General features: G+C 37.7%; 2 protein-coding genes across 2 annotated transcripts in view; both read left to right on the top strand.

Moving 5' to 3' along the window:
* The window catches only part of NUBPL (NUBP iron-sulfur cluster assembly factor, mitochondrial), a 254,330-nt gene that overhangs the window by 207,459 nt on the left and 23,190 nt on the right, over nt 1-23,681 (top strand). The window contains exon 8 of the mRNA XM_060143898.1: nt 10,633-10,718. Coding sequence (XP_059999881.1) covers nt 10,633-10,718 — 86 coding nt within the window. The remainder of the gene's footprint in view (nt 1-10,632; nt 10,719-23,681) is intronic.
* LOC132530559 (HIG1 domain family member 1A, mitochondrial-like) lies at nt 2,436-2,818 on the top strand. The gene has a single exon (XM_060167774.1). It carries the CDS (start codon nt 2,449-2,451, stop codon nt 2,728-2,730), a length of 282 nt encoding a protein of 93 aa, XP_060023757.1. The 5' UTR covers nt 2,436-2,448; the 3' UTR covers nt 2,731-2,818.

The following is a 23,681-nucleotide window of genomic DNA, read 5'->3' as shown; positions in this document are numbered from 1 at the left end:
TTAGTCAGGGTCCTGGCTGGAAAGAGATGACACATCTTTAAAGGAATTAACAGAGTGGGTTTAATGAAGGGACTAGTTACCGAGGTGTGGGCAGCATTAAGGAAACAAACAAGAGATGGTGAAGTACCCAGAGACTAGTGACAGTAGGAATTTTTACTGTCTCTCTGCCTGAAGGGGCAGAGAGTGAACTGTGTCGGTGGGACCTGGCGACTGCTGAAGCCATGGAGGAGGGGCTGCCTGTTGGGATTTGTGGCCACAGAGGAACAGAGCCAAGGGCAGAACTCCTGCAAGGCAGGGAGGGAGCAGTTGTGTGTGGTACTAATAGTACTAGAGCGTCTTTCTCCTCCCACAGCCTCCTATCCCGCTGATACCTCCTACTGGCAGATCCTTATTGAAAGCCAGAGGGTAAGGAAACTCAGGTGATACAGTCCACAGAGGTCAGCTACCTGGGCACTGATCAGGGCAGAGAATGAAGCAGAGCTTGGGGAAGGTGGAGAGGAAGGAAGTGGAGCACAGCAAGTGGAAAATAACCAGAAGTTTTTTTTTTCTTCATGATCATCATTATAAGTGTGAATTAGTGACTTGCAATACATGAAATACAAAGCAAAGATTCCTGCCCTCTAAAAGTTTGAAGCTAATACAGATATCAGTAGTACACTCAAATTAGTGAAAATCCATGCTATCAGAAAGCAAAATTTTACTGTCATCAAATTAATGAATAGAATATTTATATTGGAGATAAACTCTGATATAAGTATATTTTGTTGCAGTGGGGAGTAATGGATAGAAGAGTTTATTCTGATAGGGTAGAGTTATGAAAAAAGTTCTCCTTCACTTCATTAAGTAAAGATTGATGCAGGAATAAAACTTTTGGAAATGGTTCTTATAAGAGAAGCGACAAAGACTGAACACTCGCAAGGGGAGCAACATGATCCCATCTTGGTCCTCTCTCTTATTCTTCCAGGAGAGGGCAGAGAAAACAGCCAAGTAGTCCTAGTGTGGGGCCTGTTTTGATTTCTTTTCTATAGGGAGGGAGAAGCTACTGTATATGGCAGGTAGTCAGACAATATGCTAAATATCCATGGGCTCAAGAGAAGCTGCACTACCAGACTGGCATTACATTATGAAAATGAGGCGATGCACTTTCTTCCTGTCTGGACTCTACAGATAGAAGGAAAGCCAGAGGCTTTTCTGCCTCTCATTCACTTAAATGAGATGGGGTGGGAATTTTAAATAAAGCCACCTTAATATTTCAGTCATCGTTTAAAGTGAAAGGCATTTATTGCTTGTGGAAGGCATTGGGCCTTTTGCCACATTAACTGAACTCCTATTCACTCATGGTAGATTCTTGAGAAAAAGCTGTACAAATCCACACTAGTATTTTCCCCACCAACAGCAGTTTGGCCTCAATTATCTCTTTTACAGTAATACTCTTTGACTGCCAATTTGGACAGTAGTTTTTATAACATGAAAGCCTATTGGGGTTTGGAGAATCAGAAACTTACTGTTGCCATCGTTAAATAAGTATATGACCATGGGCCATATTTGGCTACTTCGGATTTTTGTGCTGTTTTTCCCCTACATTTTATAATTTATAATTACCTCAAATTGTAAAGCTTGAAACATGCTTGTACCTAATAGGTGGTAGACTTAGGTCATAGCTTTTCCTGGTATTCAGAGATAGTAAATCTTCATTATGTTTTCAGTTTGTAGTGTGAAACTTTAAAGGAGACAGTCAATTTTGGACTTCTTCCAGGTGTCTTTCCGTGCAAATGTTGGACAGGATTATAATTAATGGATATTTGGCAAAGAATTGCATGATGTGGAAGAGAATTATTGTTTTAGCCATCAAATTATAAAAATTCTTTCCAAAATAAAATAGTTTTGTTGTTAGACAAATTGTAGCCAAGGGTTAAAGACTAGGAATTGTATTCCAATGTTTTATCCTTTTTTTTTTTTTTTTTGCGGTACATGGGCCTCTCACTGTTGTGGCCTCTCCCGTTGCGGAGCACAGGCTCCGGACGCGCAGGCTCAGCGGCCATGGCTCACGGGCCCAGCCACTCCGCGGCATGTGGGATCTTCCCGAACCCGGGCACGAACCCATGTCCCCTACATCGGCAGGCAGACTCTCAACCACTGCGCCACCAGGGAAGCCCTATCCTTTTCTTTTAATACAATTGTATTTATTTATTTTTATACAACAGGTTCTTATTAGTTATCCATTTTATACATATTAGTGGCCAATGTTTTATCTTTAAGGACACTCCTGGTACTCAGTCTGAAACTTCAGTCCTTGTTAGATTGGGAATCAAATTATAAAGCAAATACTGATATAATGCCATTGGTTAATGAACAACAATGTTTCCAATCTAAATTTAAGAAGCAGGGTTCGAGAAGCCGGTAGGAGCCTGCGACGTTGTGCCGTTGTCTGAAGATTCTTCAATCACTATGTCAAGTGACACAGATGTTTCTCTTTCTTCATATGATGAAAATCAGGGATCTAAACTTATCCGAAAAGCTAGAGAGGCACCATTTGTCCCCATTGGAATGGCAGGTTTTGCAGCAATCGTTGCATATGGATTATATAAATTGAAGAGCAGGGGCAATACTAAAATGTCTGTTCACCTGATCCACATGCACGTGGCAGCCCAAGGCTTTGTTGTGGGAGCAATGACTCTTGGTATGGGCTATTCCGTGTATCAAGAATTCTGGGCAAAACCTAAACCTTAGAAGACGAGATGCTGTCTTGGTCTTGGTGGTGTTTGCTTTAGTTAGACATCTCATATTGAGGTTATATGTTTATGTTGAAAATAAATTCTGTGGGTTGGACAATAACATGGTAATTTGAATACTGGCTTCCTTTCTGGCAGGCTTGATTTGCCTAGTGACTAGTTCACTAGCTAGGTCATTCAGGGGAGTCAGATTAGCACAAAAATATGTCACTTTTTTTTTTTTTTTTTTTGTGGTACGCAGGCCTCTCACTGTTGTGGCCTCTCCCGTTGTGGAGCACAGGCTCCGGCCATGGCTCACGGGCCCAGCCGCTCCGCGGCATGTGGGATCTTCCCAGACCGGGGCACGAAGCCGTGTCCCCTGCATCGGCAGGTGGACTCTCAACCACTGCGCCACCAGGGAAGCCCAAAAAACATGTCACTTTTAAGTGCACTTGGTAGTGGTACAGTGTCCGCCTTCTTAAACTCTTCTGATAAAATTAGTTGTAAAGAGGACAACATGCCAAACCTGAAAATGCTCCCAGTTGCTGCAGAATATCATATGCTTTTGATGTAATGTAGGAATCCTATTTACCCCAGTTAATGTAACTCTTTCTGACTGCCTTGTGGACTGAGTACTGTTTTTAAGGTCTGGTTGGCTCTTGAAGAACCCTTTCAGAACAGTGCACGGAATACAACATTATAAACCTCCCAGCAACTATGTGTGTGTTTTTAAACCAAACCTAAAGAGCTGGTAACAGCTGCTTTGAAGTAGTATCTGTTTCAGAATCATAGTTGTAAACATGAGAATAACTTAACTGTAGATCCCCGTTTAGCTGTTTTGTATATGCAGAATTATAGTTTGCTGCTGTTATATTAGAATAATTTTTAAATGGCATTTTGAAATAGAAGTGTGTACTTTAAGTGCTAGTGCAAAGGTAAATGAAAAATACTTTTTAAATATGTTCAGTCTATTTTCTCTGAAAGAATCATAAATGTTAAACTAAATAAATTGCCTGTAATGGAAGTGAAAAAAAAAGAAGCAGGGCTTTTGTATTTGGGTCAACATATATTATAGGTAGAAGTTATAGTATGTTAGTTAACAGTTCAAAGAAATAGCCCGAGAATTAACAACTTTTGAACTATGACATGGAAAGACCCAGGATTTTAAAAACTCCCAAATGATTCTTATATAGTCAGCTTTCAGAATCACTTTGTCTAGACCAGCTTATCTGATGTTTGAATTCCTTGATTATCTAGGCTGTGTTTGGATGGGATGCTTCTGATATAGTTCATTCAGCTTTGTCGTTGAAGAATTTCTAGGCATCTTCTTCATAATATGTCTGACAGCTAAAATTCCTTAATATCTTAAAGTTCAATGAATAGTTAATGGCCAATGGGTAGTCAGATTCATATTAGAAACCACTTTTAAATCTATTAAACATTTATATGTTGAAAAAGTGCAAGTCCCACAGTCTATCATTTAAAAATTTTTGCACTTTGTCATAGATGTTAGAAATTTGATCAGAGTTTGATGTGTAGCTCTGAAGAATGTCTTCATGTCTTAAGTATGACAGTATTTGGAAATGGAGCAAAGCTTTTCCATGTAAAGTCTCAGCCTTTATTTCCTGAAAGACACCTGGCTAAATAAAGTTAAGGTAATCAGGGTATAGCAGTTCTCCTCTCTGGAGTTCATGGAGAAAGAATATGTATAAAAAGGGATGTGTTTCATTATTAAACAGACAGCCTTTGGTGGTAGCTCACTGTGAGCATGGGCAGGCTGAGCTTCATGTGCATCTAACAGAATTTGAAATACAAAATATTACATCTAAGAGCCCAACATGAACAGATGCTCACAGAAGAGCAAAAGAGTTCTCTGAGTTGCAGAGAAATATGTGTACAACAAGTAGGCTCCCCTAGGTGTTTACTGATCAACATAATGATGGATTCAAGACTGGAGGGAAGCCAGGATTTTATCTTAACTTTACTGGAAATATCAGAAGTGGGGGGAGATGAGAATGAAAGAGAGAGAGAGAGAGAGAGCAAAGTGTGAGCATAAGAGAACTGTTTCGTTCCACCCCAAGCTCTTTAGAATTTCCAGAAGCTTCACCTGTCCCCAGTGGTTCACAGTGAATGTAGTCTGGATCTCCTGGTGAATTCTTTGTTAGCATCATTAAGGTGAGGTGATTGGAAGCCTGTTGACTCCATTATTGAAGAGCCAATCTTTATCCCTAAACAGCAGATATGCATCCAGATTCCTTGGACAAACTTGAATTCTTAATTAAGTTCCAAAGTGCAAGTGCTCTCTCTCACCAATGATTTTGAAATACTGTGCTTTCCACTAATTATTGTGTTTTATAATTCTTTTTGGCAGCAATTGACATAATTTCCTGTAACACAATTCATTTCTAAAGTGAGCAAAATGATTGATCTTTAAATTAATAAAGCATATCCCCTTTGTGACTGTAGTCAATTCTCTCTCTCCTCTGCAGGAATGGAGCATAGAGTCCAAAACAGTGACTCATGAAAGAATTACTTATATTCCCTGTTGAAACACAGTCTGTGGGTACATTTGATGTGACTTTACCTTTTAAATTATGTTTTACTTAATCTGATACTAATATTAGTGGGCATTCCTTGATATTAAAGCAAATAATGTTTATAATTCAGGAGGTTTGGGAGTTGTAGAGGAGAATGACAGGGGAGAGCTAAAAAATACCAATCTCCTTTATAGTCAGTAAACAATTGTGTTTATGTTAAGCTAGCAGAAAATGATTATTTTCTTTTGCTGCAAGTATCTTTAAATATATCAAGGAGCATCAGTAGCAGTAAATATTAGAGCACTGTGAACATTAAGAATAGCAGTTGATTTCTTCTTTTACGTCTTAGTTGACTTTACACTGACATGCGCAAGGGCTGTATAGAATTACTCATCCAGGTATAATTATGGGCAGTTTCTGTTGTACATTTTTATTAGGTTCCAGCACTGAAGTTCTCAATCAAGCCTGGGAATTAGATACAATTTATGCCATGGAGACTTAGAATGGCATAATTGAGTAATTCCACACTGGTATAATTATGATCAGCCTAACATCTGGAATAATCAGTTTTAAATGCTTAACTACTGTGAACTCTGACCCAAATCCAGATATGCAGTTTTTTACTCTCAATACTCAAGAGAATTGGCAATTAAGACAATACTCAAAATAATTATTTTTTAGGATGTTTACATATTTACCAGAATCCGATAGACACCTAACCTCTTACAGTAAATCTCAGCTGAGATTTAAAAAGCCCTTACACAGATTACAACTTGGAAAATAACATTTAAACAATATTATTTAATTATTTGGACTTAGACATTTACCCTAGACAATGGATAGAAAATTCTCCATGGGATTCTTGAGATGGGTGTTTTATGGTACTGTGTTTTTACCCCCAGAAAATAATTCCACTTATTGCAAACTAAACATTCTCTTTGTTGCTATTAGCATTCCTTATGGTCAGTAGAGGGAGCACAAGTTTTCTAACAAACCGTCACAAACTGAAGTGACATATCAGTGATGGTATAAAGGGGAAAATCTAGGCTAGTTCATATTGGTTCATGTTCCAGGGTCCCTGAGAAAAATTAAAATTTATTAAGTAGAAGGCAAGAACTATAGAGATAAACTGTGATATCAGATATGGAGACCATGTTTTAAGTTGAGATATTAACAAGAAAAAAAATTGACATAATTCCTTTAATATTTAAAAATATGTGTTGTGATGCACAGATTGGCTAATGATTAATTTTACTGGAGGTCTTGTTTGTCTTTTGTTTGCTTTATTTCTTTATAAATTCCAGAGGTCACTTTAGGGGTGTCTGAAATGGTTACTTGTATGATGTACTAAAATTTGGTATAGCAAAAGAGGTGTGATTTATGCATAAGCCAGTTATGTTTTTGTATTTTTTAACAAGGGCTAGAAATTTTTTTCTCAGAAGAGCATTCTAAAGACTGACTGCATTGTGATTAAGGACTTAGTCATTAGCTAAAGACATATATTTCAGAAAAAAAAAACTTACAAAAGTCTTTTATAATGTGGCTGGTAGTTCCAATGGAATGTTTACATGTTTTGTGAGCATTTGATGGGACATGGAAGATGATTGTTGTCCTTGTCAAAAAGTTACTATGATATATGAGTGGTGCTATTTAGATCACAAAGAAACTCAGGTGGCATAGATGCTTATTTGTGATACTGTGTTAGGGTTAAGTACAGAGGAAACCAAGTCACTTTAATCCCTCTCTCTGGGGTCTTATAGCTATAAAAATAATGTCACCAAGCATTTCAGTAACAGTTTTACATTCTTCTTTAAAAATGAGACAGCTCTTTAAAATTAAATAGGACCAATGGAAATAGGGTCATTTTATAGAGGAGTTAATTGAGATGTATTGAGATTTAGTGAGCTATTCAAGATTGTATAGTACATTAGGATAGTCAACAAAACCAGAATCCAGAGCTTTTGACTCCTGGTTCAAGAACTTACGAACTAAGAGTTCATACAGTTGTAGTCTAGAATGATTTGAAAATATAGGAAAATTATTTAAACCCTGATCCTTTGTTAAGTGCCTGTTTTGTGCACAGCATTGTGTTACTACTTTTGTTTGATAAAAAATTGAGAAAAATCATAACCATCCATGAAACTATATTGTGCAGTGGTAATACAAATAGTGGACAAAGGGTGTTTCAAACAAAAAATGTTTATATTATATGAAAGCTAAAGGTACTTTTTAGGGCTAATGCAATAGAAAACTCCCTGCATACTAGTATATAGTTATGAGAGAATTTGGAGGAAATAGCCAAGGAGGTTTTGCTTCCATGTGAAGAGAATGGCTCTGAGACTGAGGGGCCATAATTTTTGGAGGAGGTAGTCTTTCACACTTGCTTAAATAGGATTACTGAGGCAGTCAGGTTGAACAGGGGTGGTTTGGGAAACTATAGTTAAGAGGGAATGCTAAATCATATAATCGGAGAGCTAGCTTGAAGACTGTCTGTCCTTGCATTAATTTTACAGCTAAGGAAACTGAGACCTGAGTGATTCTGAGTTATTTGCCCAATGTTAGTCACACAGGTGGATGGGGGCAGAACTGGAATTAGTTCCCCTCCAAATGCCTGGATATGATAACAGAATCTAGAAGGAGGCAATTTATGGAGATACATTGGTTGTAAAGAGTAGAGTTGAGTACACTTTTGCAGAGAGGTTATTTCCATCAGTCTTTAAAAGAGGGAAAAGAGAAATGTTAATTCGTTTTTGGTTTTTTCGGAAGAATAAATGAGAATAGAAGAATGTAGTGATCCATGGAACAAATTGAAAAGTAGGATGAGCTGCCTGATGGCAAATATGAAAATGACCTTGCTAGCAACTTCTAAGACATTTGTATTAATAACAATATTAAAGATAACAAAAATGGTGTTACCAACACAGCTACCATTTATTGAATGTTTACCCTGTGGCATCATGTCAAGTATCTTATGTACCTTAGTTCATTAAATTATTGCACCCTGTGACCTGAGTATTACTATGCCATTTTGTAGATGAAGAAACTGAATCTCAAAGAGATTAAGTTATTACCCTAGTCACACCAGTAGTCAGCTATGGAATAAAAATTTGAATACTGATTCTGTTTGAATTCCAAAGCTAGCATTTCTGAAACTTGACTCTAATGAAAAGACCCTCTTTCTAAAGGAAAATAATCTGCCCCATGCCCCAAATAGACTTATTTTTATTATTAGACTACTTTAAGCATAAACACAGATTCCCTAAACTTATAGCTCTTATATAATTTTTTAAAACTAAAAAAATAACAAATTAAATTCAAGCAAACTTACAAGATCAATAAAATTCAAATTAATGATATTAATATGAAAGATGAAGTTTTTGCTGAAATGAAAATACCAATTGCAAGATGAATTTGTAGCTAAATACTATTGCACAACTGTTGGTGGGAATGTAAATTGATACAGCCACTATGGAGAAGAGTATGGAGGTTCATTAAAAAACTAAAAATAGAACTACCATATGACCCAGCAATCCCACTACTGGCATATACCCTGAGGAAACCATAATTCAAAAAGAGTCATGTACCACGATGTTCATTGCAGCACTGTTTACAATAGCCAGGACATGGAAACAACCTAAGTGTCCATTGACAGATGAATGGGTAAAGAAGATGTGGCACATATACAATGGAATATTACTCAGCCATAAAAAGAAACGAAATTGAGTTATTTGTAGTGAGGTGGATGGTCCTAGAGTCTGTCATACAGAGTGAAGTAAGTCAGAAAGAGAAAAACAAATACCGTATGCTAATATGTGTATATGGAATCTAAAAAAAAAAAATAATGGTCACGAAGAACCTAGGGGCAGGACGGGAATAAAGATGCAGACCTACTAGAGAATGGACTTGAGGACACGGGGAGGGGGGAGGGTAAGCTGGGACAAAGAGAATGGCATGGACTTATATACACTACCAAATGTAAAACTGATTTTACAGTTTTGAGAAGCAGCCACATAGCACAGGGAGATCAGCTCGGTGCTTCGTGACCACCTAGAGGGGTGGGTTAGGGAGGGTGGGAGGGAGGGAGACACAAGAGGGAAGAGATACGGGGATATATGTATATGTATAACGGATTCACTTTGTTATGAAGCAGAAACTAACACACCATTGTAAAGCAATTATACTCCAATAAAGATGTTGAAAAAGATGTTAAAGACGTTATTGCACAGTTCTTCTGAGTTTGGCGTGCCTATATTGCTACATGCTTTGTGAGAACTTGGTTCCACTTCCACTTTCCTCTATTCTTAACTTTTTCAAATTATCCCTTCCGACAGTACTCTTTAATAGTATCATTTGCTCTTCACTTGGTGCCATCAGTTATTTATTGTTAATTATACCTCTGTTCTCCTTAGCTGGGACAAAGAACTGCCAATTTGATGGTTTGGATGCTGAAATGTCATGGCAGTGTATATTTAGTTATAAGATGATGGTCATCCAGGTGATCTGGGATATGTTCATTTTTTTCAGTTTATCATCTAGAAGAAACCACAAAACTTAAGAAATTCATAGTGTCTACAAATCATAACCAGGTCTCTGGTGTTTCCACTTACAGAAAAAATTGCACTGCCCTTTCCTTCAAAACTCTCAAAACCATCTTGTTTCTGTGAGATAATAGTGGAGACCCAGGAAAGCCTCCATCTCCATCTACTCTCAGTGCTGCCTTAGTTCAGGCTACCGCTGTTTTGCATCTGAACTTCTGCCACAGCTCCTAGTTTTACCCCACCAGACTATTCTCCCCAGTGTATTCTACACTAGTGAGTTTTCTGTAATACAAACTTTTAGAACTCAGCTTAGCTACCACTTCTTTCTGAAAACTGTGCCCCATTTCTTCTTATCACCTGCTTCCTGACCCTATCCATTATCACCTTTGCTATCCTCTCCCCTAGATTGAATTAGTTACCTTTCCTTTATTCTTGTTTTATAACTCCATAACATTCTAGGCCTACCTTATTAAAATGCTTAGCACATTGTGTTGAATCCTTAATTTTGGGTCTCCCCAAGTAGGGTGTTAGGTTCTTGAAAGTGAAGCCTACGTTGTACATCTTTTACGTAGCACATTGTCTGAAAAGGAGGAAGGTTCTGATGATACAGCTGTGACCTTGAATCACAGGTCAGTTGTACTTTTAGGAGGAGTCAAAAATATGCAAGAGCAAAGTAGACATTTCCTTGTCTTTCCCATTCATGTATGTGAAATTTATACAAATTACCTAAATAGTTAATATAGTAGACTCTTTGAGTGTATAATCAACATAATTTTGGAAGTAATCTTTCCATAAGGAATTATATGATAGCATCATTTTGCTCTCTTTTTGTGTTCTTTTGGTTAGGAGCTGTGATTATCTCCACGCCCCAGGACATTGCATTGATGGACGCACATAAGGGAGCTGAGATGTTTCGAAAAGTCCACGTGCCTGTAAGCATTTACACCTTCATTGTTGCAAAAATCTGAAACACTTCTAACTGAAAAAGCAAATCATGGAGAAATACAATCCAAATGTTAATTTAGTTCTGTGCAGAAATCTGTATGAACACCCTACTTCATTTTGATGGTCACTCTAAAAACACATATATAGGCACAAACATATATGCATGTTATATTAATCAAGGAGAATTCTAGAACATCCTTCAGGCATGAATTTTCTGAACAAGTACTACCTTTCTCAACTATTTGTAGCTATCACTGAAAAAATAATAATAAGAGAATTTTAAGAAATTATTTAGGTAGATACACTTGAACAGATCACTGATGGGAAACAGGTGAAAAAGATAACCTTTTTCCTTCTGTCTTCTACAGTTTAACTCATTTGTAACTCACCATTTTCTTGAAAGTATCTAAGAATTTTGTATACAAAAATGGCAAAAAAATAAAAAATACAAAAATAAGAGAAAGGACAATTAAAATCAGGTGGAGTCAGAAGTGAAGTCTGTAAATAACTTGCATGCCATTAGGGGACTTAAATACATGCTAGAAGTATGCCATGAATTTTGCAGTAGCCACAGGGAAAGAAACATAGGACCATTATACAACTGTCCATTTCCATGAGGTTAAAAGAGAGCTTGAAGCACTATTTACAATAGCCAAGACATGGAAGCAACCTAAATGTCCATCGACAGATGAATGGATAAAGAAGATGTGGTGCATATATACAATGGAATACTACTCAGCCATCAAAAAGAATGAAATAATGCCATTTGTGCCTACATGGATGGACCTAGAGATTATCATACTAAGCGAAGTAACTCAGAAAGGGAAAGATAAATACCATATGATATCACTTATATGTGGAATCTAAAGTACAATACACATCAACATACCTACGAAACAAAAACAGACTCAAAGACATAGAGAACAGACTCGTGGTTGCCAAGGGGGTGGGGGGGGGTAGGGGAGGGAAGGAACAGGTGTTTGGGATTAGCAGATGCAAACTTTTATATACAGGATGGATAAACAACAAGGTCATACTGTATAGGACAGGGAACTATATTCAATGTCCTGTGATAAACCATAATGGAAAAGAATATGAAAAAGAATATATATATATGTATATATGTATAACTGAGTCACTTTGCTATATAGAAGAAATTAACACAACATTGTAAATCAACTATACTTAAGTAAAATTAAACAAAAAAAAAAGCTTGCTGCTCAAGAGAAGCAGAGGTGAGAGAAGAGAGGCATAACTCTCTAGGTCCTTAGAAATAAAAGAAACCCTGTATGTAATGAACACATTTTTGTCACCTTTGTAACCATAAATAGAGAGTTCTTCCTCCTAGTGTGCCTCATCAAAATCAAGTGGACTTGTGCCAGAGAGTGGTTTAGAACAAGCATTTCAGTAAGAAGCCAACGTGATGCTTCCATCTCTATGGCTCCTAGTGGCCTTGCTTAATTCAGGGTTAGATTTTTGAGCTTATAGAGCAGAGCTTTTTGGTTTTATTTTCCATGATGGTTTATTACAGGATACTGAATATAGTTCCCTGTGCTATACAGTAGGACCTTGTTGTTTATCCACTCTATATATAATAGTTTGCATCTGCTCACCCCAAACTCCCAGTCCAAACCACACCCCCACAATCACAGGTGTGTTCTCTATGTCTGTGAGTCTGTTTCTGTTTTATAGATAAGTTCATTTGTGCCATACTTTAGATTCCACATATAAGTGATATTATATGGCATTTATCTTTCTCTTTCTGACTTATTCTACTTAGTATGATAATCTCTAGGTCCATCCATGTAGGTGCAAATGGCATTATTTCATTCTTTTTGATGGCTGAGTAATATTCAGTTGTATATATATATACCACATCATCTTTATCCATTCATCTGTCAATGGACATTTAGGTTGTTTCCATGTCTTGGCTCTTGTAAATAGTGCTGCTATGAACATTGAGGTGTGTGTATTTTTTGAATTACAGTTTTGTCCGGATATATGGCCAGGAGTAGGATTGCTGGATCATATGGCAACTCTATTTTTAGTTTTTGAGGAGCCTTCATACTGTTCTCCATAGTGGCTGCACCAACTTACATTCCCACCAACAGTATAGGAGAGTTCCTTTTTCTCCACACCCTATCCAGCATTTGTTATTTGAAGACTGTTTAATGATGGGCATTCTGTGATGGTATCTCTTTGTTAGTTTTGATTTGCATTTCTCTAATAATTAACCATGTTGAGCATCTTTTCATGTGCCTATTGGCCGTCCGTATGTCTTCTTTGGAGAAATGTCTATTTAGGTCTTCTGCCCATTTCCTGATTGAGTTGTTTGTTTTTTTGTTGTTGAGTTGTATGAGCTGTTTGTATATTTTGGAAATAAGCCCTTGTCAGTTGTATCATGTGCAAATATTTTCTCCCAGTCCATAGGTTGTCTTTTCATTTTGTTTATGGTTTCCTTTGCTGTGCAAAAGCTTGTAAGTCTGATTAGATTCCATTTGTTTATTTTTCCTTTTATTTCTTTTGCCTTAGGAGACTGACCTAAGAAAACATTGCTACAGTTTATGTCAGAGAATGTTTTACATATGTTCTCTTCTAGGAGTTTTATGGTGTGATGTCTTATATTTGTCTTTAAGCCATTTTGAGTTCATTTTTATATATGCTGTGAGGGTGTGTTTTAACTTCGTTGATTTACATGTAGTTGTACAGCTTCCCCGACACCATTTGCTGACTAGATTGTCATTGTACATTCTTGCTTCCTTTGTGGAAGATTCATTGACTCTAGGTGTGTGGTTTTATTTCCGGGCTCTCTATTCTGTTCCATTGATCCGTATGTCTGTTTTTGTGCCTAGAGCAGAGCTTTTTAGACTGTAGCCAGGGATTAGCTTCAGAGGGTCTCACGATTCTCTCTCCTTCCCCATCCCCACCAAATTGTACACTTTGTGTTTGTTTTGGTATGGAGAGAATTTTTCAATGAGAGCATGATGCAGTATAAGAACCAATGATGTATTAGAATGAATAGACTCTCAGGGAAACTTTTGTAAATGTTTTTTATCTCAGGGGAGCTTCTGAAAAGTATAAAATTGTAGAGTAGTGGAGTTGAGATGATCCTCTTCAACAAGTACCTGTTCTCCCTTGCCAGTTAGTGCAGACCTGTACACAGTTAGTAAGCCATGGAGCTCTGGATGGATCAACATGCCCTTATGAAAATTGAGGACCCTGGAAAAGATGATGCCTGTGTGCTTACCTCCTAGTTGATTTGAGGGTATTCTCACTAGCAGAGTCGGAAAATGTTTGAGGGCCTGGTTTTGTATGAGGATAAATGAGTGATAAAACCCCCCATGGTGTTCTGTGTTTGAAGTTTAGCTTGGAAAAATTTTAAAGCAATGGTAACCAAATGCCCATTTCAGATAGAAAACTGTCTCAATGAAGCACTTAGTTTAACAGTATTATTTCCTATTATGCCCTCCAAGATAAACGAGATGCAAGTAATGCCTACTCAGATAACTAAATAAGATTACTCATATGAGATTTTAAACTATAAATCAGCAAAAAGTTAGAGCTATCCACCAAAAATTATGAGAACAAGTAATTCATAATCCTTCTTACTGCCACTTCAAGGTCAGGATAATAGCCATTCTATGAGCATTTAAGTGAATGCTTAGCTTCTCATTCCTGTAAGATGAGGGTGGAGGCATGTGTCCAGCTCACTCTAAAGCATCATGAAATCCTTGAGAGAAAAGTTTTCAAAAGAGAAGAAGCCAGACTTTTGTTAGGTGGGTGCCACTGAAGGATAAAAGTTGAGGCTGTCAGCAAGGAAGTATTCCAGGTGAAGGATCTTGGGCTGCATAAGGCTCATAGGACCAGTGGAGGATTAGTTATGGAGTAAAGGAACTGTTTGTGATCTGAAAGTAGATGTCGGAGTGTAAGTTTGCAGAGTCGGAGCAGTCCTGGGTCACGACAAGGTACAGGATATGATTGCTCATGGATGTGTGGGGCTGAAGAGGAGTGGAAATGAAAGTCATTGGAAATGCATACTCCCTCTATTATTTTTTTACCCTTCCTGTACCTTTATTATAGCCCTCGTTTTTCACCCGTTTTAGTTATTTGCCTTCTAAACAGCAAAAATTTGAAAAAAGAGGGAGAATGTCTTAATCATCTCTTAACCTGCAGAGCAAGACAGGTGCTCAGTAATCTTTGCAAGTGAATGAGTGAGAACTTCCCAGCAGAGAGCTCTGTAAGCAGTTGGAGGACAGCCACTGTATGGCTGCATTGTAAAGGGAATCCTGGCTTCCAGTAGGATGTGGATTTGATGACCTCTGAGATCCTTCTGGCACTCTGGAGTCTGAAATTAGAAAGTGTTCCATAAATGCAAAGGAGAAATGTTATGCCTTGTGTATACCACTTTATTTCATTTTTTTCCCTGGGTTTTAGTCTTGCTCTCTGTTTTTTTCTTTTGAAGTGCATTAGTTACCATGGAAACAGTGATGTCTTTGGAATTCATTGGTATGGTCAGAGTTTATTAATGTCTACAAGAACATTTTGAAGTTAATTTAAATAATTTCTTAAAACTCAAGGCTCAGATAGGGAAAGGAGAAGAAGAGATGACTATTAAATTCTCTGTTCTCTGCTTGAAATGATATCACCTCTGCCAAATCCTTGATTATCTCAGTATTTGTAGATAGACTATTTTTTTAAAAATAATAACAATTTTTCAATCTTACACATTTTTAATGGTGACTACTTTATGTGCTGTGTCATTCTCATCCATTTTCTTTTAACATCTTTATTGGAGTATATTGCCTTACAATGTTGTGTTAGTTTCTGCTTTATAACAAAGTGATACATATATCCCCATATACCCTCCCTCTTGAGTCTCCCTCCCACCCTCCCTATCCCACCCCTCTAGGTGGTCACGAAGCACCGAGCTGATCTTCCTGTGCTATGCGGCTGCTTCCCACTGGCTATCTATTTTACGTTTGGTAGTGTATATATGTCATTGCCACTCTCACTTCATCCCAGCTTACCCTTCCCCCTCCCCATGTCCTCAAGTCCACTCTCTCCGTCTGCATGTTTATTCCTGTCCTGCCCCTAGGTTCCTCAGAACCTTTTTTTTTTTTTAGATTCCATATATATGTGTTAGCATTTGTTTTTCTCTTTCTGACTTACTTCATTCTGTATGACAGATTCTAAGTCCATTCACCTCACTACAAATAACTCAATTTTGTTTCTTCTTATGGCTGAGTATTATTCCATTGTATATATGTGCCACATCTTCTTTATCCATTCATCTGTCGATGGACACTTAAGTTGCTTCCATGTCCTGGCTATTGTAAATAGAACTGCAATGAACATTGTAGGACATGACTCTTTTTGAATTGTGGTTTTCTCAGGGTGTATGCCCAGCAGGGGATTGCTGGGTCATATAGTAGTTCTATTTTTAGTTTTTTAAGGAACCTCCATACTGGTCTCCATAGTGGCTGTATCAATTTACATTCCCACCAACAGTGCAAGAGGGTTCCCTTTTCTCCACACCCTCTCCAGCATTTATTGTTTGTAGATTTTTTTGATGCTGGCCGTTTTGACCAGTGTAAGGTGATACCTCATTGTAGTTTTGATTTGCATTTCTCTAATGATTAGTGATGTTGAGCATCCTTTCATGTGTTTGTTGGCAATCTGTATACCTTCTTTGGAGAAATGTCTGTTTAGGTCTTCTAAATCCATTTTTGGATTGGGTTGTTTGTTTTTCTGATATTGAGCTGCATGAGCTGCTTGTATATTTTGGAAATTAATCCTTTGTCAGTTGCTTTGTTTGCAAATATTTTCTCCCATTCTGAGGGCTGTCTTTTCATCTTGTTTACCTCATCCATTTTTGTGGCCTTCTTTTATAAGGGAAAACCAGGCACCTCAATTTGGAACCCTTCCCCTACCATTTGAACTTTTAGAGTCACAGGGATTTCACTATCCAGCCCTCTCTTCTTAGGTAATCTCCTTTCCAGCTCCTGAAAAGTATATTAAAGTATACTCTCTTATTCTTTCTGTACATAAGGGATCACTTAATTTTAATTCAATAAATAGCTATTAGTTTATTCTACAAATATATATTTACTTATATTGAGTGCCTTCTATAAGCCAAGTACTGTGGTAAGCTCCATTGGTGATTTAAAAAAAGGTGAGGATGAAGGCTTTTTCTTTTTTCCTTAAGTACATTATCATTTTGTAGACTAACTCTATTATGGTGCAGGGGCCCTAAATTCTGAGGGACATGAGAACACTTTTCTCTGGGCTATCAAGGAAGGTTTTCATGGAAAAGCCATTCTTTTTTGTTTGTTTGTTTGTTTGTTTTTAATGTCCCTGTAATTTTGTACATGCTGGTCCCTTCCCTGAGAAGCCATTGTCAGTTCATATTCATTTTTCAAATCCCTGCTCAGGCATTACATCCTCTAGGAAGCTTTTCCCAAACTACCAGAAAAGATTAATAATTTTTTCTCTGAACCACTTGAACATATATCTAGTTTGGCTCTTATCCCACTACAAGTTTACCTGTCAGTCCCATCAGAAGAATGTGAGCTCTTGGAGGGCAAGAAACATGCCTTAAAAATGCTTAAATGTTCACTACCTGGCATGTAGCATGCATATGATGAATACTCCCTATACTGATATTTGACCTGGGATATAATGCCATCCACAATTTGCTGTTCCCACCTCAAGGCCGCTCTGACTAGCATTATCTCTGCCACAGGCAACCTGGTCGTCTTTCACTTCTGGAAGATTTCCATAGTTTCTCTTCTCATGGACTTCAGCATGTTGTTTCCCCATCTGAGAACACTTTACCCTCACTTTTCACCTGTAGCTCCTTTTTATCCTTTGGTGCTTAGATTTTTTTAAAAAATTTATTTATTTTTGGTTGTGCTGGGTCTTCATTTCTGTGCGAGGGCTTTCTCTAGTTGTGGTGAGCGGGGGCCACTCTTCATTGTGGTGTGCGGGCCTCTCACTGTTGCCAGCTCTCCTGTTGCGGAGCACAGGCTCCAGACGCGCAGGCTCAGTAGTTGTGGCTCACGGGCCCAGTTGCTCCGCGGCATGTGGGATCCTCCCAGACCAGGGCTCAAACTCGTGGCCCCTGCATTGGCAGGCAGATTCTCAGCCACTGTGCCACCAGGGAAGCCCCCTTTGGTGCTTAGATTGAACAGCTCTTTCTCTGGGGGACTTACCCTGACCCTGTTGACTAGGTAAGCTCTTTCTAGTGTATGATTTAGTAACACTCTGTTTCCCCTTTTGTAACTGTTTTCACATTTTGTCAGTACTTTCACATTTATAGTGCCATAAGGTCAGCTCCAGCCACTGACCCCATTCTGTGTTCAGATCATATAGCTGCACTAAATATATACTGAATGAATGATTGGAGGAGGATTTTCATAGGTATATCACAGGACTGGGGGAGGGACAGAATTCAGTCTGAAAAGAATCAGGAAATCACAAGTGTTCAGGGTTGTTCAATTTGTCTATAGCTGAAGTAATATGTTTGGATATGTCTTTGCTAGGCCTAGGTTTAGTCAAGCTTTAGACACTAGAGTAAGTAATTTGGACATTCTTCTTGAGATTTTTAGAGGCGTCCATAAAGAATGCTGGATAGGAAACAGACAAAATTAGAGTGGAGCTTTAAAAGGATTTAATCTGATAGAGATGAATAGAAAGAATAGGAGCCAGGAGAGTGTGGAGGCAGTAAGGAAGCATTAGCAATGGTCACAGTCATTCACAGTGCAGGTTGTGACCCACAAATGAGTCAGGAAATCAATTCAGTGAGAGATGTAACCAAAGTTCTTAAACAATATCAGGGTAAATTGCCCTGAGGAAGAGAAAGTGTTATTTCATAGGGATATGGTCTCAGTCATAAACATATATACGTGTGTTTTTGTATCAGATCAAGATGTCAAATATTTTTCTTATAAGACAGTTTTAATAAGTTGGGAAAACGCTAGTGTAGGTGATAGGCAGTAAGGGTCTGATTTAGAGTAATGGCAATGAAAATGGAAAGGGAAATAAATGTAATCGACATTTTGAAAGAAGAATAGACAGGCTTGGCAATTGATTACATAGAGTAGGGTGGTTAGAAAAAAAAAAAGGCAGAAATCAAAGGGATTTTGAGAGTTATGCTGCCGTTAATAAATCTACCAGGAGCTAGTTTTTTACTCAGGTTGACAGTGAACTAGAAATAAGAGGTTAGATTCTCAGTCACAAATCCCTGCCCGATCTCTAAGCATTGTGATTTAAAACTGGCAAGGAAGAGACTGGTAGAGAAAATGATTTGGTGTTGGCCTTTTTAGTACTATTCACATCACATGATGTATGTGACTGTCCCTTCTCCTAACCGAACCAGATTTTTTATTTATCTGTATATTTGTAGCCTCTTATACACAGATTTTTTAAAGCACATAGAGAGCTATATTCTTTAAGTATATCTTTTATGGTTGCAAATTAAATTACATTAGAAATTGTATTATAATTTTAAGGCAGTAGGGTACAGCTTACAGAGGCACTTTTACATAGTAGTTAAGAAGGGTGAGCTCGGGAGTCTGAATGCTAGAGTTCAAGTCCTAGATCTGTCACTTTTTAGCAGTATGACCTGAGCAAGTTACTTAATCTGTGCCTCAGTTTTCTCATTCATTATATGGGAATTATAATAGTATTTCCCTCAGAGGGTTGAGGTGAGAATTAAGTGAGGGCTTAGTACAGTGTTTGGTACAATCTAATCACTCGATGTCAATATAATGTTATATAATTAATGTTTATTATAATTGCTATCATGAAACATAAATTTATAGTTCATAGGTGTTTTTGTATTTGGCCTAGGTATTTTGACTAGTCTCTTTATTTACTAATAAGAATTTTAACAAGAAATTTTTAAAAATTTAGATAAATAGTGTCTTTGAGATCTCCTTATTTCTTGAGTATTTTAGTTGAGCCTAAATTGTTCTCTAGATTTATTAAGTTTTTAAAGTTATTTAGAGTCTAAAATTCTGCATTATTTAAAATTTGCATTATTTAATGTCGGCTAATTGCTGTCACAAGTAGACCTCAAAATTTATAATGATGCAAGCAAAATAGACGCTTCTTTCTTGCTCATGTAACAGTAGTAGTATATGAACAGGTGAGCATGGTGGCTTTCTTCCACAAAGTCATTTAGGCTGTTGGAGCCTCTGCCATTTTAAAATGTGACTTCTAAGGTCACCATTGGGCCATCCACATTTGAGCTAGCCAGAAGAGAAAGACAGTACAGAGATATGTCATGGGAGTTTTTTATGGATGAGGCCTGGTTGTGGCACACGTACTTACACTCTCATTCCCCCAACTAAAACTCTGTTATGTGATCACAGTCATGTTTCTCAAGGAGCCTGAGAAACATATGTTAGCTATGTGCTAAGCAAGAAAGATGAGACCATGGATTTTGGTGAGCAGCTAGCTGTCTGTGCTATAGTTGACGTGGCAACAAATATATTAAAGCCTAATGCTGGTCACTGAACTTTTCTTTTTCTTATAATTAACTTTGAACATTCTAGGGACTTCCCTGGTGGCGCAGTGGTTGAGAATCCGCCTGCCAATGCAGGGGACACGGGTTCGATCCCTGGTCCAGGAAGATCCCACATGCTGCAAAGCAGCTAAGCCTGTGAGCCACAGCTGCTGAGCCCACATGCCACAACTACTGAAGCCCACGCACCTAGAGCCCGTGCTCTGCAGCAAGAGAAGCCACCGCAATGAGAAGCCTCACACCGCAACTAAGAGTAGCCCCCGCTCGCCGCAACTAGAGAAAGCCCGTGCGCAGCAACGAAGACCCAACTCAGCCAAAAAAAAAAAGAGAGAGAGAGAGAAAATTCTATGACTATTTCAGCCTTGCAAATAGTTAATTATTTTATAAAAGAGAGATAGGAATTCTGCTTTTGTTTTTAGCCAGCAGGTTTTCTTTTCCAGCTGGCTAAAAACAAAAAAACAGAGTCCTACTGCGGTGTGGATTTTGTGGTATTTATTTGTAAGGGTTAATGATTATATTGTCTCCTAAGAAAAATTAGGTGATCTTAGAACCTAAAATAGTTGATTCTTATCAATGTTTTCTTTCCGTTTTCCATTTTTATTACCAAAGCCCCTACAAGTTGTTCGTAGTGATGAGGATCAGAATTGTAGTTTATTCTTTTTCTGGCACAGTCACCATTCATGGCAGTAGGCTGTCCATTTGGACCAGGAGTTTCACATCTTCACCCTTGAATGCCTGCAAAACTTATGTGTTCATCGTATCTGTCTCGGAGCTTGTTCAGCATCTAGTTTGTCTTTTGGACCCCAAAAGTTCTATTTTCTTTAATACCTCAAGCCTATCTACCTCACAAAACAATTTAGAAATAGGTAATCTTACATGAAAGTGGAGGCAAGTGACACATTTATTCTTTTCATCCTTGAGCATAGTTTTTTCCTCTGTGATCATCAAGTTCTCTCCCTTGATTCTTTGAGAAATTTAATACCTTTGATGTATTTAGAGAACCTTTCATTATTGGCTTTGCAGGCCTTGGAAGGTGCTGTTAGTATTCTTTCTAGGAACGCTATTTATTAGTTTGCACATGATGTATTGCATGTGGCTTCCTTCTGCACAATTGGGTAATCTTCCCACTTTTGAAAAATGACTTTTCTTCAGTGACAACCTTTATAAGACTGAGTAGGTAGCATTATGCATCTCGGCCATAGTTGCATCTTAGAGACTGAAGATGTTTGCTCATTTTTATCTTTCTCTAGCATCTCTCAGAAGTCCATGTATGCTTTAAACGAGAATGCTGTTCTATGTGATTTACATGAATTAAACTAATCTAACCCTCACAACAACCCTGTGAAGTAATAACATTATTTTCCCCATTTTGCAGATGAGGAAACTGTAGTACAGAGAGATTAAATAATTCGCATAAGGCTACCCATCTGTTTAGTGGGCCTCTGGAATCCTGTCCTAAATGGTCTGCTTTCCAGAGCCCACATTCTTAATTGCTATTTCTGTGGGTTATCTAGAGTTGAGGTTTAGTAATGTGAATGTCATAGAATATCACAGCATGAGAGATTAAGAGGAGTCTCCTTTAAATTTGCTTTCCTTTGGGGTCCTGATTGCCTAGGGCAAGTAAAGACAGAAAATTGGTGGATTGAAAAATGGGGAGGAGTTAAGGGGACCATAGATTCTGTTGACAGTCAGGAGAGGTATACTGAGGGTGTTAAGGGAAAGAGGAGTTTCGTAGCCAAGAGAAGGGAATGATGTCTGAGGCTCACCTGCATCAGTGAATGATGAAGATGGTTCAAATCAGGTCTTCCATTATAACTGTGCTCTTAATTACTGTTTTAAATCTCCCCACTGAACTGGGTTGACTGGTCAATAGTTTTAGGCCATCTAGTTCCATGAACAAAATCCTGCAGTTCATTTACTTGTCGTCTGGTTTTGTGACTTCCACACATAGACCCAGCTGATTTGAATTTTGGCTCTGTTATTCACTAACTGTGTGACCTTGAGCAAATAATTTAGCTTAAGTGTTTAGTGACCCATCTCATAGGTCGTTGTGGCAGTTAAGTGAGATTACATGTACAGTACTTTGCATAGGTCTTAGCACATGACATTGTGAAGGGTAGCTCTGAATGTTATTGTTACAGTGGTAGGTTTTAGAGATCATTACAATCCCTCATTTTAGAATTCAAGGCATGGAGAAGTTAAGTTGTACTTCATGGATCCGGAGGTAGTTAGTTGGTCCCTGAGAGGAGAATGAATGCAGGCCTCCCCATTAATTGTTCTTTCCATTACCAGACTACTTCTGAAAGAGAAAACAAGAACACCCATCTCATTTTTTAAAATTATAATACCTGTACACATGCTTCAAGGAATATACCAAAAACTGGTTCAAGGCTAATGGAGAACTGAAAAGCACTTGCGAATCTAATAATTTCATTTGTTATTATTCATTCTCTGTTTAACAGTGAGTTTTTCCCCTTCATTTTTTCCTTAAATCATAGCTCTTAATCCTTGTGACAGGTTCCATCTGGCAAGAATTTAACCTGATTGTAGCCTTGAAAAATTGGATTATATAGTAACCTGAAAATCTTGCTTGTTACTTACCTGAATCTGGGTTTAAAATGCCAAGAAGAAATTAAAATTGGGGTCTTTTGAGCCTGCTTAATTCAATACATTTAGACACAAAAATCCAGTATTTCGGGGCAATGTTGATATTTCAAGACAGTCAATTTTTTAAAAGTTAATAAAAGAGGTACCCTCCTGAGCCAGTGATGGATTAGAATAATGTAAGAATAACATGCTAAAGGTTTGTGGTGGCTGATGTTAGACAGGCATGTAGCATTTACTTTTTTCAGTAAAACCAGCTGAGGTAAAAAGAAAAAAGGATCTTATACTTTGATGAGACATTAAAAAATGATTGAGCATGCTTACAGCTGCGTCTCAGTGGTATTATGTAAATTAAGCTATGGCATAGCAACACTTTTCTAATGTTTCTATGTTCAAAGGATACACAAAATAGCTCTACAATAAACACAAACAGCTTAACAACATATAAAGTATTCACACAATATGAGGCTTTTTTGGGGAGTGAGGGTAGGGGGTGGTCGTGTAGATATGTATTCTTTCCTATTTAAAAGCAGAATTTTTATGAATTGTAATATGGGCATTATAATCTTCTTTCTTATTACATTAGCTACCCCTGTTCAAAAATAATTGAGTATAGAGGACTGCTCTTAAATGAAGAGGGCAGTGTTTTCTAATCTTTTTAATACTGGAAGCTCTCTTGTAAATTTTCTTCCAGCTAACCCCATGTTTTGAAAAAGTTGTTCAGCCACATAGTCTGCATATCTTAGGAAGTAATTTATTTTCTCTTTTCTAGTTAAATATATGTGTGTGTGACTGTTGTATGAGCTTCTGAACAGAAAGA

The sequence above is a fragment of the Lagenorhynchus albirostris genome, chromosome 1 (genome assembly GCF_949774975.1).
Source record: "Lagenorhynchus albirostris chromosome 1, mLagAlb1.1, whole genome shotgun sequence".
NCBI classification, from domain to species: Eukaryota; Metazoa; Chordata; class Mammalia; order Artiodactyla; family Delphinidae; genus Lagenorhynchus; species Lagenorhynchus albirostris.
The sequence above is the reverse complement of the archived record's forward strand: the minus strand, read 5'-3'. Positions and strand labels throughout refer to the sequence as shown.